The following is a 19,587-nucleotide window of genomic DNA, read 5'->3' on the forward strand; positions in this document are numbered from 1 at the left end:
AGATTATTTCTTTCACATATAGGAAGGATTTTGAATTCCTTTAGTTAAAGGAATTTGAAGGAATTCACGCCTAATTCCAATTCGCTTTGTTAGCCAAACACATGAATATTAGAATTAAGATTCCAATTCCAACAAATTCTTTGAACCAAAGATCTTAAGTGTCTGTTTGGTACGAGGTAATGGAATGAACGAGTGAATAGAATGGATGAGGTAATGCAATGAACAAGGGAATGCAATGGATCATTACCATTCCATGTCTAGTTTGGTTATCATGTGGGAATGGAATGAATTATTATTGTGTATTGTTTGGTAGTCAAGAAAAACAAAGGAATAAAATCAGCGGTGAGTGGTGCTGGTCAATGGTAGTGATTGTGGGTGGCGGCGGCGGTGGTGGATGGCGGCGGCGATGGCGGGTGGTGGTGACTGGGGGGGTGCGAAGAGGCAGAGGCAGCGGCGAGTGGCGATGGCGGCGGTGGTTGGTGTGGTGGTGGCATCGACGGTGGTGGTGGGTGGCGGCGGCGATTGGCATTGGTGGCGGTGGCGGGTGGCAATGGTGGCGGGTGGCAATGGTGGCGGGTGGGTGGCGGCGGTGGTGGTGGTTGTCGGGGTGGCGGTGGAGGCGTTGACGAGTTGCGGTTGGAGGCGACGATTGCGTTGGTGGTGGTGGTGGTAGGTGGTAGCGAAGGTGGTGGATTGTGGTGTTGGTGATGAATGGTGCTAGATGAGATGGAATGGAAAAAAAACATGGGGAGTGGATGGAATGATTTTGAGGGAATGAAATGTCTTTTGGAATGAATGATTTCATTCCATTGACAAACCAAACACCCCTTTCTTCATTCCCCCGTAATGATCCATTACATTCCACCTCTCATTCCTGCATACCAAACACTACCTAAGAGATGAAATTTAGATTCCAATTCCCTTAAATTTCATTAAATTCCTGTGATAACAAGACAAGTTAACAAGAGAACATTATGATTCATTAAAAAAAAGTTAAATGTAGCTTTTGTGACACATCTAGTAGTTTCATTGGCACAGTAGCGTAGGGAAAAGAGTTAAATGCTTGGTTGGTCCCTATGGTTTGCAAAAATTTCATACTTGGTCCTAGTGGTTTACTAATTACACACGTGGTCCCAAAACTTGTCAAATATGCACTCGGTTGGTCCCCAGCCCTAACCTCTGTTAAATTTCTCAGTTAACTAAGTGTGAAATGACTATATTACCCTTGAACAATTAAAAACCTAAAACTAAGAATTAAAAAATTAAAAAACAGGATATATATGAAAGCTCTGCATTTCATCTTCATCACCATCATCATCTTCATCACCAACCCACCTCCATCGTCACCTTCAGCCCACCACCACCTCCACCGTCACCTTCAACCCACCACCACCACCTCATTTTGAGATTTAATGGAATCAGACAACACGGTGGATAAAAAACCGACTACCAAGCTTACAGTTTAAACGGCTCCGCTGATGTCGAACACATCGTTGCTTCAGTACAGCGGCTGTTGATGAATCGGAAGTCGAAGCGGAAGCTACCTGAATCGAATCGGTGTCTCCGTCACGGTCGGAAGTCGAAACAAAAGCTCCCTGAATCGAATCGGTGTCTCCATCACAACAGTTAAATCTGAACAGATTTGATCTGAATCGAATCGGTGTACAATCGTTGATCTGAGAGGCTGTGATTCAGGTGAGGTTTGTTGGACAATTGTGGATCTTGGTGGATCTTGTGATCTGGGTATGATGAAATTGGGGAGATTGGTTAGAATTAGGGTTAGGGTTTGTTGTTTATGGTTGTTGAGGAATTAGGGGATTGTTGATTCATTATGCAGCTACACTTCTCACCTAGCATGAGAAGTGTAACGATATCGAGCAGTAATGGGCTTATTGATTTTATGAAGATCAAGGTTGCAGCTCGTCATATTCTTAGAGGACTTTGTTTCATACTATTTTGTTTCTTGCTTTCTTGTTGTCGTTTGTGTTTATTCTTACTGCTTTGGTTACCCTTGAAGGTGTCAACAAGTGCTCATCTATAGGTATGTTGTCTTGATCTGCTTTTTCTTGTGTGTGTGTGTGTGATTATTGTGATATTGGGATTGGTTTCTAGATCTTGAAAAGTTGTGGTGGTTGTTTCTTGATTTCATCAGTTTGGTATTTCTAGATCTTGATTTGGTTTATTGACATTGGTGATGAAGATGATGATGGTGATGAAGATGAAATGCAGAGCTTTCATATATGTCCTGTTTTTTAATTTTTTAATTCTTAGTTTTAGGTTTTTAATTGTTCAAGGGTAATATAGTCATTTCACACTAAGTTAACTGAGAAATTTAATAGAGGTTAAGGCTGGGGACCAACCGAGTGCATTTTTGACAAGTTTTGGAATCACGCGTGTAATTAGTAAACCACTAGGACCAAGTATGAAATTTTTGCAAACCACAGGGACCAACCAAGCATTTAACTCATAGGGAAAATGTATACTACAAAGTTAAATATATATATATATATATATATATATATATATATATATATATATATATATATATATATATGAGGATTAGGTTTAACTACACAAATGATACCACACGTAGCCAAAAGAAAAAATCCATAACATAAAGTTGCGATATGCTTAAAAAAATATAGATATATGTTTTAGATCTATTAAAACCATAAAAACGAGTATTGATACCGGTTTCGATAATACCAATAAACGGTATCGATGTTTTGTCAAAATCGGTTTAGTTTGTTACCAGTGGATCTCATGAGGATATCGACACATGTTTTCCTTCGATCGAAAACCATAAAAACGAATACCGATATTATTTCGATAATACCAACATCAGTACCGATGTTGTTCAGTGGGTATCGATTCGACTAATTAAGGCACTAATCAAAAACCATAAAACAAATATCGATACTGGTATTGATGTTGTTCAATCGGTATCGGTTCGGTTTGTTATAGTATCGCTACTTGGTATAGTTTATGATATCAGTTTTTTAATACAACTTCGTTTTCAATAAAATTTATACCATGATGTTATGATGTTGAGAGAAAAAAAAAGAAAAAAAAATCATTGCAAAGCATTTTTTTTTCAAATTACACGAAAGCAAGTTATTTGAGAAAATATATTAAATGGGTAAAATATGTATAATAGTTAATGGTTATAATATAATGGATGAAATTGAAAATTTATAAATAAGTAATCAAATTTTAAAAACGAAAATGTAGTATATATAATATAATGATGTAATAGTACCATATCTGAAAATAATAATAACAAGTGGACTTTCTTTGCGCGTTGCAGTGGAGAAGTCGGTTGGTATCGGTTCAATTTACTAAGGTATCGGTATAGTAATCAACCCTTTATATGGCGATTGAAAGATAAACCCAAAAAATAAAGTCATAATACGCATAAAGGATATCGACACATGTTTTATATCAATCAAAAACCAAAAGAATATTGATAAAGGTCTCAAAACTACAAATACCGGTACCGATGTTCGGTTGAAAGCAACATGGTACCGATGTTCGAACAGTATAAGTTTTGTTCATCACCGACACTCGCTATAGCTTATAATATAAAAAAGTTACTCCCCCGCGCTTTGCGGCGGGAGGTCGGTTGGTATGAGTTCGATTCAATAAGGTATCGTTACAATAATCGGCAATTTGTATGGAGATCGTAAGATAAATCCCAAAAAATAAAGTCCTGATATGTCTAAAAGGATATCGACACATGTTTTACATAGAAAAAAACCATAAGAATATTGATAAAGTCTCAAAAGTACAAATACCGGTACCGATATTTGGTTGAAATCGACAGGGTATCGATGGTCGGACGTATCAGTTTTGTTTATCACCGACACTCGCTATAACTTATGATATATAAAAAAGACACTCTATACCGCTACCAAAGTTGTTCGAACAATATTGATTCAGTTTATCATAGTAAAGAAAAAAAACAATTATAATTGACTCGTTCAATTTTGAACAAAGCTTTTATCGAAATATAGATAAAATAAACATGTCACAACAGTATATTCGGAGTTTTATAAAACATTACACAATATTATTAGGGTAATGAAAAATAGTAAACGACCTTAACTTATAAAACATCGTGCGTTTAAAAATTCTAAAAGAAACAAAATATATTGAAGATTAATTATAATAATAAAATGTAAATAAGCACTATAAGATATTATCATATCCACTCAAGTTAGCACATATAATCATAATATTATAAAGCTCTTATACATAATCTTATTATGACAATAAACCTATTATATATGACATTATAAAAAGAAAATATTAAAGATTTAAAAACTGTAATAATATTTAAATATTATATTACTATTCATGAAGACTTTAGTTTAATATGTAATAATAATAATAATAATAATAATAAAATGTAAATAAACACTATAAAATATTATCATATCCACTCAAGTTAGCACATATAATCATAATATTATAAAGCTCTTATACATAATATGACAATAAACCTATTATATATGACATTATAAAAAGAAAATATTAAAGATTTAAAAACTGCAATAATATTTAAATATTATATTACTATTCATGAAGACTTTAGTTTAATATGTATAATTAGGTTATTACACCGTGTATTACACGGGGTTGAATAAATAAATTTTATATACTAAATAATAAAACAATATATCTTTAAAAACCTCATATATTGTACGGGTTGAATAAATATAATTTTATACATTAAATAATAAAAAATTATATTTATAAGAACTATATTGTACGGGTTGAATAAATTGTAATTTTATATACCAAATAAAAAAGGTTATATCTTTAAAACCACGTGTAATACACGGGTTGAATAAATGTAATATTGTTTACAAAATAATAAAATAATACATCTTTAAAAAACCTTATTTATTACACGGGTTGAATAAATTTAATTTTATATACCAAATAATACAAAAATACATCTTTAGAATAATATCTTATTAGAAAAATAGAAGAATGGTATTCAAAATTTAAAGTAGGATGAAATTTAATATTAGCTCATTATTTATTTATTTATTTAATTAATATAAGATAACTTTGGAAGTGAACCGAGAAAATCATAAAATAAATGCTTACAATGAATGATAGGTGTCACACATTAATGTATTATTATATAGTATAGTATAGATATATATTTAGATTGATATAAATAGATTATTACATTGTAGTAAAATTTGTTAACGAAATCTCAATAAATTTAACCCTTTATTTAAAACTTGTGAATGTAACGAAGTCTCAATAAATTTAACCATTTATTTAAAACTTGTAAATGTAGAAATGATAAATAATATTAGTTAATTGTATTTTAAGTTTCGTAAAATCTATTTGATACCAACCTAAACAAATCGTTCAAATATATAGTTAATATCAAGAGTAAATTACGATTCTGGCCCCTGTGGTTATATCACTTTTACCCTTTTAATCAAAAAATGAATTTTTTTAACATCTGAGCCTCCAACGTTTTTTTTTCTAATCCTTTTGGCCCAAACACTAACCCCATCTATTTACTTTTAGGGGCAAAAAGGGTTAGAAAAAATGACGTTGTGGTCCAAAATGGTTAGAAAAAAAGAAATTGAGGGCTCAGATGTTAAAAAAGTCATTTTTTAGCTAAAAGGGTAAAAATAATATAACTACATGGGCCAAAATCATAATTTACTCTAATATCAATTTAGGTAAATAAGTTTGAATTTAAAGTAAATAGATAAACATAAAAGTAATAATTAAACTAAATAATATTTAGTAGGAGGATTATCTATAATTAACTAGAAAAGATTAAAATAAAATAATAATTATCCATAAGACATGGTCTAATATGATGACAAGTGTCCCAAAAATGGTTTCTTTTATTATATAGTATAGATAGATACTAGGTTAGTTCCCCGTGTGTTACACGGGTTGAATAATTTAAACTATATAGTATATATATTTTCTGTAAATACAAAACAAAGACAGAGACAATTACATACCATATTGACATAAATGAGTTAATATAAATGTAACCCATCAACTCGTACATGTTAATTAAAAGTAGAGTTCGATAAGACGGTTCTAATGTCAGTTGAATGAGGTCAATCAGAGTCTAGTTGATACCCTTCGTATGACTTCTTATTTTTTGAGTCTTTGTATTTGATTCTAAACCTATTATTGATATTATTGATAATAATTTTACTTATATATCAGTAATATATTTAGTTTAACATATTAATATTATTATGAATTTCGAAACTTGTTTAGCTAGGATTTAAGATTCTATTGAAGTTTTAGTTTAACAATAATGTAAAATTAATTTTAAGCTATATAATACGTCAAAGTTAAAATATGTTTAAGCTAGTTAAATTTGAAAAAGAAAGCTAACCCAAAACATAAATATCGATTTAGTTATGTTTTATGTTTATCCGAAGAAAAAGATAATGACATATTATATTACAAGTTTATAAAAAAAACCATAAAAAGAAATAATAATAATAATAATAATAATAATAATAATAATAATAATAATAATAATAATAATAATTACTTATATATCAGTAATATATTTAGTCTAACATATTAATATTATTATGAATTTCGAAACTTGTTTAGCTAGAATTTAAGATTCTATTGAAGTTTTAGTTTAACAATAATGTAAAATTAATTTTAAGCTATATAATACGTCAAAGTTAAAATATGTTTAAGCTAGTTAAATTTGAAAAAGAAAGCTAACCCAAAACATAAATATCGATTTAGTTATGTTTTATGTTTATCCGAAGAAAAAGATAATGACATATTATATTACAAGTTTATAAAAAAAACCATAAAAAGAAATAGTAATAATAATAATAATCTCTATTTTCTCAAAACTATTCTAACGACTTAAAAAGATAATATATTTTATTAACTTAAAAGTGAAAATAAGAGATAATTAGATATAAGAGAGAGGCGGGAAAACAAAAAATAGACAGCTCCAGTGAATGACATGTGTCTCCCATAGGTTTACTTTATTATATAGTATAGATGTATAATAATAATAATAATAATAATAATAATAATAATAATAATAATAATAATAATAATAATAATAATAATAATAATAATATCGTAACATTATTCCATTATTATATGTATAATTAAACAAGTTCTCAGCTATAGTAGCTATAACGTCCTCAATTTTCATTCTATTTACACGAAGGCCAAGGCCTATTGTGGATGGGGTTGGGTGACGCAAGAGTATACACGTCAATGAGAAAATTAATCAATTTTATTGTTTGGCCCTAACTATCTGCACACTCAGTTTGCCTATCTGCACACTTAGGGTTTATTTACGCAGCGTATTGGTCAATACGCAGCGTATAGGGTTAATATACGCTGCGTATTGACCCATACTCAACGTATATAAACCATGGATCTCAGTGCCTAATTACCAATCATTGCACAGAAAACAAGGTTTATATACGCTGCGTATAGCTCTCTACGCAGCGTATATAAACCATTAGACTTTTTTGGGTCATTTTGGTAGGTTTGAGTGATCATTTTTTCACAAAGTTTATATATGCTGCGTATTGACCAATACTCAGCGTATGTAAAGGTCTGAAAATGTCATTTATGCCCTTGTATTGAGGCTATACGAAGCCAAATACAAGGATAGTTGTGTCATTTTTGTCTTATATGCTGCGTAGTGATCTCTAAGGAGCGTATATAAAGCTCTATTTTTGTATTTTTTTTTTTGTGTATTCCTTTGTTTATTTATAAAAAAAGGAAAATAACACCCGATACGATACTATACGATACGATATAACACCCGTATAGGCCTATAGGTGTGATTTAATTCCCGTATTAACCTCGTATAAGCCTATAAGTGTGATATCGTATCGTATAGGTGTGGTTTAGGTCGCGTCTAATCCTATATGCATATACAAGACCTATAGGAAACCTATACGAGACTTATACTACACTATACGATATGATACGATACGATACGATACTATACTATACAATAACACCCGTATAGGCCTCTATACGAGACTTATATACTATACACTATACGATACGATATGATGCAATACGATACCATACGATGCAATACGATAAGATAATTTAATTTAAACGATAACAATATAACATATTTGTATTATTTACGAATAATATTGTTTTTTATAAATAATTTTCTTTTTTTATAAATAAACAAAGGAATACGATAATTTAATTTAAACGATAAGAAAACAATATATTTGTATTATTTACCAATAATATTGTTTTTTTATAAATAATTTTCTTTTTTAATTTTTATAATTCATAATATTTATATTATTTTTATTTTTATAATTTATATTTGTATTATTTACCAATAATATTGTTTTTTTATAAATAATTTTCTTTTTTTTATAAATAAACAAAGGAATACACAATAAAAAAATACAAAAATGGAGCTTTATATACGCTCCTTAGAGGTCCCTACGCAGCGTATGAGACCAAAATGACACAACTACCCTTGTATTTGGCTTCGTATAGCCTGAACACAAGGGTATAAAAGACATTTTCAGACCTTTATATACGCTGCGTATAGGTCAATACGCAGCGTATTTAAAGGGTGGTAAAATTATTTTTAACCCCAAACCTGAGGTAAAATTATCTTTTTAACCCTTATAGTTTATATATGCTGCGTATTGACCAATACTCAGCGTATGTAAAGGTCTGAAAATGTCATTTATGCCCTTGTATTAAGGCTATACGAAGCCAAATACAAGGGTAGTTGTGTCATTTTTGTCTTATATGCTGCGTAGTGATCTCTAAGGAGCGTATATAAAGCTCTATTTTTGTTTTTTTTTTGTGTATTCCTTTGTTTATTTATAAAAAAAAGGAAAATAACACCCGATACGATACTATACGATACGATATAACACCCGTATAGGCCTATAGGTGTGATTTAGTTCCCGTATTGACCTCGTATAAGCCTAAAAGTGTGATATCGTATCGTATAGGTGTGGTTTAGGTCACGTATTGACCTCGTATAAGACTATAAGTGTGATATCGTATCGTATAGCATAGTATATGTCCCGTATTGACCTCGTATAAGCCTATAAGTGTGATATCGTATCGTATAGCATAGTATATGTCCCGTATTGACCTCGTATAAGCCTATAAGTGTGATATTGTATCGTATAACGTAGTATATGTCATGTATTGACTTCGTATAAGCCTATAAGTGTGATATCGTATCGTATAGCGTCGTATAGGTCACGTATTGACCTCGTATAAGCCTATAAGTGTGATATCGTATCGTATAGGTGTAGTATAGGTCACGTATTTACCTCGTATAACCCTATAAGTGTGATATCGTATCATATATCATATAACGTAGTATAGGTCACGTATTGACCTCGTATAAGCCTATAAGTGTGATATCGCATCGTATAGCGTCGTATAGGTCACGTATTGATCTCGTATAAGCCTATAAGTGTGATATCATATCGTATAGCTGTGGTTTAGGTCACGTATTAACCTCGTATAAGCCTATAAGTGTGATATCGTATCGTATATGTGTGGTTTAGGTCCCGTCTAATCCTATATGCATATACAAGACCTATAGGAAACCTATACGAGACTTATACTACACTATACGATACGATACGATACTATACTATACTATACAATAACACCCGTATAGGCCTCTATACGAGACTTATATACTATACACTATACGATACGATATGATGCAATACGATACGATACGATACGATGCAATACGATAAGATAATTTAATTTAAACGATAACAATATAATATATTTGTATTATTTAAGAATAATATTCTTTTTTTATAAATAATTTTCTTTTTTTATAAATAAACAAAGGAATACGATAATTTAATTTAAACGATAACAAAACAATATATTTGTATTATTTACCAATAATATTGTTTTTTAATAAATAATTTTATTTTTTAATTTTTATAATTCATAATATTTATATTATTTTTTATTTTTATAATTTATATTTGTATTATTTACCAATAATATTGTTTTTTATAAATAATTTTCTTTTTTTTATAAATAAACAAAGGAATACACAATAAAAAATACAAAAATGGAGCTTTATATACGCTCCTTAGAGGTCCCTACGCAGCATATGAGACCAAAATGACACAACTATCCTTGTATTTGGCTTCGTAGAGCCTCAACACAAGGGTATGAAAATCAAGTTCCTCATCAATAAGTGATTATATCACATAGGGCTTGTTTTCAAATCTAAATAAGTGAGAATCTCACATCATATACGGTCAAACAGATGATAATCGGTATACTCACCGGTAAGATGAACTCTCGTGCATACCTTGATACGGGAATGTGTCGTGATGTGGATGAACACCGGTCGGTAAGTATAAATCATACCTTAACGTATCCCCTCGCCATGATTACATCTGATAAGTTGAGCTTAAGTGGACAACAATACCGATAATTGTTATAGGATGCTTATCTTAATGTTAACTAATTGAACAACAAGAGTGTTTTGGCATGACCGTACACTGATATGATTCTCTTACCCTCGAAACTCGCAAAAAGAATGTCTGTATATATTTATTTACTGCTTTCAGTCTTTACATTTGAAAAATTCAAAAATACCAAAAAGATTTTATTTCTATTTTATTTTCGATCGTACGATGTTGGAGCTCGAGTCTTCGTTACCTGAAACCTGACTGAAAACCGAACTGACTAAATCTTCATAAACGGTCGAAATTTGCAAGTTTTGAAAGTTATAAACTAAAATTGACAAATTTATTAAACTTTCAAACTGTCGGACGGTGTTTGATTGTGACATGGTCATACGTGTGTCATTTGTTTATGTTAACTATATTCCAAGCAGTTGTTCTCATTACGCGTTTAGATTTCTTGCATGTGCAGATTCTAAAGGCAAGGAGAACATGGTCGATGACAAGCTTCGGAATGAAGACACGACGTGAAGGCGCTCAAAAGAAGATGATCGAGTTGCCGCTGGCCATCATCAACACCACAAGGATCTAACTTCATAAAGATCAAGTTTTTCACGAGCATAACTCAAGGGGGAGCTTATGTTAAGGGGGAGTTTGTCAACACACTTCTTACATGATACGAGTAGTTTGTTGATACACTCCCTGCTTTCAAGACGTGAAGACTTTGAAGATCCTCCGACATTGAAGACTTGAAAGGACATCAGAGTCTTGAAGACATGAAGATCAAAGATGATCAAGATCGAGACAAATCTGCAACCATCGAAGATCGAGACAAAGCTACAGCCAAGGGGGAGTTTGTTGGTGCACTTGTGTCTGTACTTTGTCTGTATTCGGTCACGATGTAAACGATGTCCTTGTCAGTCCTGTAAGTTGACCAAGTCAAACGTCCTCCTGGTTTGACTTGGCCAACAGTTAGTAAACTGGTTGTATTGTCTGTGTCGAAGGATAGCTCATCGAAGGATAATGTTGATCCTTCGATGTGCTTGAAAGATGAACCTTCGATGGATGATCGATACATCATCCTTCGAGGTAGATGCTGATCCTTCGAAAGCCTAGTAATCGATAGATGATCCTTCGACCATCTATCGAATCCTTCGGACAAGACAATCTGTGCTGGGTATATAAATACCCATGCAGTGTGTTGTGTTACAAGAGAAACTTGGGAGATAGATGCACACCGAGAGATAGAGAGATTCTTGAGAGCATTCTGTCCGAAACACATACACACACTTTGAGAGTTTGCAAAACACATTTGTGAACATTGTGCTTGTAACCGGAACCTTTCATTCGCATTAATACAAGTGGTGTTAATCGGTGAATCTTTGTGTGTTTGTGTTTGTGCTTGTTTCATCCCGGTTTGCTCACTAGCTTGGATTCCGCACTTGCTAGTGGGTTAGTATAACAAGGTTAAGGTTCGTCATCCTCCGAGAGGGACCTACAGATACGATACGATACGATACTAAACAATAACACCCGTATAGGCCTCTATACGAGACTTATATACTATACACTATACGATACGATATGATGCAATACGATACGATGCAATACGATAAGATAATTTAATTTAAACGATAACAATATAATGTATTTGTATTATTTACGAATAATATTCTTTTTTTATAAATAATTTTCTTTTTTTATAAATAAACAAAGGAATACGATAATTTAATTTAAACGATAACAAAACAATATATTTGTATTATTTACCAATAATATTGTTTTTTTTATAAATAGTTTTCTTTTTTAATTTTTATAATTCATAATATTTATATTATTGTTTATTTTTATAATTTATATTTGTATTATTTACCAATAATATTGTTTTTTTATAAATAATTTTCTTTTTTTTATAAATAAACAAAGGAATACACAATAAAAAAAATACAAAAATGGAGCTTTATATACGCTCCTTAGAGGTCCCTACGCAGCGTATGAGACGAAAATGACACAACTACCCTTGTATTTGGCTTCGTATAGCCTCAAAACAAGGGTATAAAAGACATTTTCAGACCTTTATATACGCTCCTTAGAGGTCAATACGCAGCGTATTTAAACTTTGTGAAAAAATATCCCTCAAACCTACCAAAATGACCCAAAAAATCTAATGGTTTATATACGCTGCGTATTGACCAATACGCAGCGTATATAACCCTTGTTTTCTGTGCAATGATTGGTTGTCAGGCACTGAAATCCATGGTTTATATACGCTGAGTATTGGTCAATACGCAGCGTAGAGGGTTAACCCTATACGCTGCGTATTGACCAATACGCTGCGTAGATAAACCCTAAATTTGCTAGGGTTTGGTGTGCCAATAGGCACTTTAGTGTGCCAATAGGCACACCCTATTGTTTATTCAATTAAACAAATGTGAAGATAGGTCCTGCTAATGGCTCAATCTTAAATATAGAGTAAACTGCCATTTTGATCTCTGTGGTTTGGTTAGTTTTGCCACTTTAGTCCAAATCTCAAACTTATTACATCTAGGTTCTTGTGGTTTGCATTTTGTTGCCATTTTAGTTCAGAATCCAAAAACCCCATTTTTTTACTGTTACAACATCCTATTTTGTCCTTTAGTGCAGGGGCATTTTGGTCCATGTCAATTTATTATAACATTTCAATAATTAATAAATTCATCTTCAAGAACATCATCAAACTTCATCATCAAATCCCAGAAAATCCAGAAAATCAAGAACATCATCTTCAAGAAAATCAAGAACCCAGAACAAAACCAGAAACCATCACAAAAATCAAAATACAGACAACAACAAATCAAAACAAAAACCGATTTGTAAAAAGAAACGAGGCTCAGATCTGTATCTTCAAGAACATCATCATCAAAAGCCAGAAAATCTTGAAAATCAAGAACATCATCTTCAAGAAAATCAAAAACCGATTTGTAAAAAGAAACGAGGCTCAGATCTGTATCTTCAAGAACATCATCAAACATCATCACCAAAACCCAGAAAATCCAGAAAATCAAGAACATCATCTTCAAGAAAATCAAAAACCGATTTGTAAAAAGAAACGAGGCTCCAACAACAAATCAAAACCGCCATGGCTGCAAACAGAGGTTGCAAGTGCACTTGCCCTCCTCCGATTCTGCCACGCCGAGCTGCGGAAAATCTCAAATGTTGACCCCATTTTGACTCGGATTAGGTGAAATCATCACAACCTCGTGGTGAATAAAAGGAACTAACAAAATCAGAGATCATCATCCATCACAAAAACTAACAAAATCACAGATCATCTCGATGTGAATAAAAGGAACTAACATATCATCATCCATCATCTCGATCCCTTAAAACTAACAAAATCACAGATCATCATCCATCACAAAAACATAGATCATCATCCGTCTCCCCTCCACCACCGTACACCCTCCACCACCGTCTCCCCTCCACCACCGTCTCCCCTCCACCACCGTCACCGTAAACCCTCCACCACCACCGTCTCTGACCACACTGTAAAAGCAGATTATTTACCTGGTTTTCAACAATACTTTTGCTACACCATCGTAGATCGAACATAGAAGGTTCCAGATCTGCTAAACTTCCGGCGGTTTAGGGTTTCAGTATCGGCTTTGATGGTGACAGCGGTGGTGGCGCTTTAGGGTTTCAGTGGTGGCGGTGGTGGAGTTCACGGTGGTGGTGGTGGTGGGAAGGGGGTGGAGGTGGCGGTGGTGGTGGTGCTATAGAGAGAGAGAAGAGAGAGAAAGGGAGGAGGTGTCGGTTGTGGTGCTAGAGAGAGAGAGAGAACTGATTATGATCATCATCATCCCCAACATCATCATCCTCAATATATATTAAAAAAAACTAAAACAAATGAAATTTAAAAAATGACCAAAATGCCGCTGCACTAAAGGACAAAATAGGAGGTTGTAACAGTCAAAAAAATGGGGTTTTTGAATTTTGGACTAAAATGGCAACAAAATGCAAACCACAGGGACCCAAATGTAATAAGTTTGAGATTTGGACTAAAGTGGCAAAACTGGCCAAACCACAGGGACTAAAATGGCAGTTTACTCCTTAAATATATAACAAAAATATAAATGGCAATGTTATTTTTTTTAGTAAATTACAAGTTTTGTCCTTTATGTTTACACCAAATTGTAGGCGCTGTCCTTTAGAGCAAAAATTGACAAGTTCAATTCTTAATGTTCCGAAATCTTGCACTTTATATCCTTTAAGCCAAACTCATATAGATTTTGCAAGGCACATGACTGGATTTAACCAAAAAATCTAACTGGGTTTGGCCTAAAGGATATAAGGTGCAAGATATTGGAACATTAAGGACAAAACTTGTCAACTTTTGCGCTAAAGGACAACGCCTGCAATTTGGTGTAAACATAAATGACAAAACTTGTAATTTACTCTATTTTTTTCTATACAATTATTTATTTATTATCTGCTTAAAGCTTGAATCTTACTTTTTTTTTAACCCTTTTCATAATAAAATATGATTTCTTATATAGCAAGTTTTGATACGAGTTTATTTAAATTGACTATTTTATCGATGTAGGTCATGTGTTCATATATTTGGAAGATTATTAGAGCGAGTGTCGATATCGTGATTAACCAAATCGATATCAGCCGAACTCCCGTCGCATAGCGCAGAAATTCTCACTAGTTTCATTAAAAGAGTGTAACGCAAGGCACATATAAAGTTTACTACTTTTGTAGTTAATAAAATAAACATAAAGTTATTAAGTTAATGAAATCAAAACATATTGATAACCATAATTATATATACAACATTCTTATCGTCTTTACTTTAAGATATGTCTTAGAATTTATTTTTTTCTCTAATTGTGATTTAGATAGGAGGAACTTGGTGTTGTGAACACGTGCACTGAGTGTGACAAAACACACACCAAACAATGCATTCCGCTAATGATCAAGAAAAATATCTTAAGAGACACGCATAAATACTTGGTTATTGTCACTTTTCCTTTCATACTTTTTAAGGTGTTATTGAATTTCTTTTATAATCATTCAAAAATCATAAGTTGAATTTCCTTTATAAATATTCATGTTGTATATTTTTATGTCTTATACTCTTACCTGCGTTATTCTTCCACCCGCATAGACAAGAATCACGACTATGATATATTTTTTCTCTCGTCTAATTCCAATCCATAAATGAAAGCGAGTGACAATACCAATATGACCGAAACATCGTAAGCAAACCAGATACGAAAACGACAATTCCCTATCCATATATTTTTTGGGGTGGGAGTGTTTGGTTAAAATGATTAAAGAAAATCTTGATTTGGAAGTAATAACCACCCATGAAAGAGGAATTAGTAACGAAATGATTTGATACTTCAAAGGTTATTAAACTTATACTTCACTTGCAAGCTACAAGAAAATGAAGCCAAAATGTGGTGAATGATTCTATGGAGAAACGTAGAACACTCCAAATCATAACTTCAAATCAAACCTACTAACTTTTTCACCTTTAGTGACTTCCTTATCCAGTTTGTTCTACGGTTTGATTTTAGAAAAGCACACAAATAGTTATGTATTATTATTAATATTATTGTTTCGCCAATTATTAATCTTGCAATTATCAGTTTAACTCGACGGATCAATTTAGTGAGTACAGTTAACAAATTTAACTTCTTATATATGTATCTGATATTCGAGTGATACTGTATATTTACTGATGATAATAACAAATTTAATTTGTTATATATGTATTTGACGTTCAAGTGATACTCTATATTTACAGATGATAATAGCGAATATCGTGTATTCTCATATGATTACACCGATAAACACACAAGAAAGGAAATAAAACAAGGGCATGATGAAGCTATTTTTATGTATTTACACCAGTAAACACACAAACATGAGTTAAACTTACATTTTTTTATGTATTTACCATTGTGTTTTTCAAAGAACAAAAAAATCTAGTGCTTTATATTGCAAAGACTAAAAAGAAAAAGATAATATCTTAGTTGTACTTAAAATGTTATAGCAGTTGGATGGAGAGTATTGTTTCTTATACAAAAATAGAAACAAGATGTATCTCTTTATTTATGATTTATAAAACGACAAGATACAAATAAAAATCAACATAAAATATCTCCATATCTACCTTAAGTTATATCAAGTATGGACTGTATTTGACCTTTACATACATACAATTAACCTCAATGGTGACACGTGGCAAACACCCTTTTGGTCTGCCTAAAAAGCTGCCAAGATTTTGCCACCTAAGAACTTCCCACCCAACCAAATAACTAACCTTTTCAACACCTTATTTAACCCACATAACAAGTGAACAACCCTCTCAAAACACATCCAAAAAAACCAAACATGAGGTGGACCAGAGGCCATGTTCTCGGCCGTGGTTCCTCTGCCACCGTGTCCGCCGCCACATCCACCACCGGAGACGTTTTCGCTGTCAAATCCGCCGTCGTATCACAGTCGGAGACTTTGCAAAGGGAGCAACAGTTTTTGTCCATTTTAAATAGTCCTTTTATAGTGGCCTATAAAGGGTGTGACATTACTAAAGAAAATAAAAAGTTCATGTACAACTTAATGATGCAATACATGCCGGGTGGTACAGTTGTCGACGCGATAAACAATCAAGATTGTTCGCGATTAAACGAGGTGCAAATATCAAGCTACACTAGGCAAGTTTTACAAGGTTTAGTGTACATTCATTCAAATAGTATAGTGCATTGTGATATCAAGGGGGCAAATTTATTAGTTGATGAAAGTGGTGTCAAAATCGCGGATTTTGGTTGCGCGAAGTGGGCGAATGAGGACGCGCCTATTCGTGGGACGCCAATGTTCATGGCACCCGAAGTAGCACGAGGCGAAGAACAAGGGTTTCCTGCTGACGTTTGGGCACTCGGGTGCACGGTTATCGAGATGGCAACGGGCTGTTCACCGTGGTTAAACGTAACCGACCCGGTATCCGTTCTTTACAAGATTGCGTATTCGGGAGAATCACCGGATATCCCGGGTGTTTTATCAAACGAAGCTAAGGATTTCATCAGCAAGTGTTTGATCCAGGACCCGAAAGCGAGGTGGGGCGCTACGCAGCTTCTAAAACACCCGTTTATCGAACAATTGAACTGCAACATTGATCAAGATTTGTGGACAGAATCGCCAACGGGAATACTTGATCAATATGTTTGGAACTCAATTGGAGAATCACAATCAGTGGGTACTGATTCGATCCAGCCAATGTGTTCATCGTTTTCTTTGAGGCAAAGGATCGAACAGTTGGAGGGCAACTCAGATATGGGAAATTGGAGGTGGAAAATGGAGGAGGAGATCAATTGGATGACAATTAGAAGCAATGGGAGTGGTGGGGCGGTGGCAGATGATTGAATTGCGGTTGATTCCGCCATGAATGGTGGTGATTTGTTCATAGAATCATTGGATGAAAAGTGTTGTAGAAGTAGACAGAGGGTAATGTTATTTGATCCAATTTAGTGAATATAATTTGGGGAAGTTGTGACTTGTCGTTTGATGTTTTCACTTTTTAGTTTTTCATTTACAAGGGTTTTAAATACACCACCAAAATCAGGGGTGAATTTTAACGATACTAACTTGATATGAAATTTACGGATTTGAGCTTAGGTTTTAGTTTTTACAGGTTCAAGTCGAGCTTGTGAATACGTTTAGCTAAATGGGTTGAGTCTATATTAACCCTGTAGTTTGCATAAAATAGTTCAAATATTACCAAAAAAATACCAAAACTTTCTTTTTCGTTATAGTTAAATCTGCCCTCGTCAACTACATCCACTTATTATGTGTGAAATAACTAGCGGGGTTTACGGTTTGGTTTCAAATCGTGAAACCGTCCAAAACAATCATCGGTTTTGTTTCGCGGTTGGTTTTTTCTTTAACTTTCGGCCAGTCGGTTTCAAAACGTGTAAACTGTAATGAACGGTTTGGTTTATGATTTATACCGAAAACCAACCGTATAAAACCGGACTGGATCGTAAAATTTAAGTGTATATATATATATAGAGAGAGAGAGAGAGTTATTTTTTATTTTATTACTAAGCTTAGTTTTAATAAAGTTCAAATAAACTAAGCTTAATAATATTTCAACTTGAAGTGGATTTGTTGTGCTTTATATTAGCTTCAAAGTAACGATGATTATATATTATGTATGTAAATGCTCCAAAACTTCATGTTGTTTTAAATCTTGATTGCAGTAGATAACCTTTTTTTTCATAGTTAATACACTATCCATAGTCAACCTAGTCTTTGTTTGTTTTATATCTTGGAAAACTGCAGTCTATTTAATAGCTTACAATATATACAGATAAATCGGGCCCGTGGGAACGAAACTAAAACGCTAAATACTATATTCCAATACTCCTCAGCATTTAGAGCGGGAGAGAATCGTACGTTTTAGCTGGAAAAAAATTAGAAAAAGAGCAGGATCCCCCCCCCTCCCCCTCTCAAAAATTTCTTTTGCACTCTGCCCCCTCCTTGTGACAACCCGCAATTTCAGGTTACTACTTTAACCTAACCACAGTCAGTTTAGACATACATTCATAGCACTGCATTTAACTAGGGTTAGTTAAATGAGTCAACATTGGTAATTTGGGGAATTACCAGAACACACACAAGTTAATTCTCGAACGTTGGTGACTAACTCGGATAATTAGTATAAACGGACGATTTATATGAAACTTATACATTGCGTGACAAATACGTGAATTATATGTTTTAATTGCAAATTATAGATGTTACGTGCTCTTGTGTAAAAGTTGTATAGTTAAGGGTATGTTAAGATTGATTTATAAACTTTAATAAACTACTGCAACCCTAAACTTTATTGTTCCGAGTTAATTAAGTATGATCGCCAAGTTCCTTGTGAGTCCGGGCTTCATATGGATCCGGTGTACATGTTTGTTTCCGGGTTTACAAGGGTTTTAAAGTGGTCCGAGTTTACAAGTATAGTGTTCCGAGTTTATGCATGGGTGTATACATAGTCCGAGTTTACATATATAATTTCCGAATTTATGCATGTGTGAATACATGGGCCGAGTTTACAGGTGAGTCTGAATGTACATAGGATTCGAGTTTACACGTGATGATATTTCTG

General features: G+C 33.1%; 2 protein-coding genes across 2 annotated transcripts; one reads left to right on the plus strand and one right to left on the minus strand.

Moving 5' to 3' along the window:
• Positions 1 to 356: 356 nt before the first annotated feature.
• On the minus strand, positions 357 to 746 carry LOC110931887 (neural Wiskott-Aldrich syndrome protein-like). Its single transcript, XM_022175259.1, has one exon. It carries the CDS (start codon positions 744 to 746, stop codon positions 357 to 359), a length of 390 nt encoding a protein of 129 aa, XP_022030951.1.
• Positions 747 to 16,642: 15,896 nt separating this feature from the next.
• LOC110929456 (mitogen-activated protein kinase kinase kinase 18) lies at positions 16,643 to 17,984 on the plus strand. Its single transcript, XM_022172614.2, has one exon. It carries the CDS (start codon positions 16,827 to 16,829, stop codon positions 17,850 to 17,852), a length of 1,026 nt encoding a protein of 341 aa, XP_022028306.1. The 5' UTR covers positions 16,643 to 16,826; the 3' UTR covers positions 17,853 to 17,984.
• The last annotated feature ends 1,603 nt before the right edge of the window (positions 17,985 to 19,587 follow it).

Source organism: Helianthus annuus, chromosome 3, assembly GCF_002127325.2.
Source record: "Helianthus annuus cultivar XRQ/B chromosome 3, HanXRQr2.0-SUNRISE, whole genome shotgun sequence".
NCBI classification, from domain to species: Eukaryota; Viridiplantae; Streptophyta; class Magnoliopsida; order Asterales; family Asteraceae; genus Helianthus; species Helianthus annuus.

What these genes read in the sequence shown, in the direction of transcription:
- LOC110931887 (XM_022175259.1), bottom strand. Translation starts at nt 746, where the DNA reads ATGTTTTTTTTCCATTCCATCTCATCTAGCACCATTCATCACCAACAC.
- LOC110929456 (XM_022172614.2), top strand. Translation starts at nt 16,827, where the DNA reads ATGAGGTGGACCAGAGGCCATGTTCTCGGCCGTGGTTCCTCTGCCACC.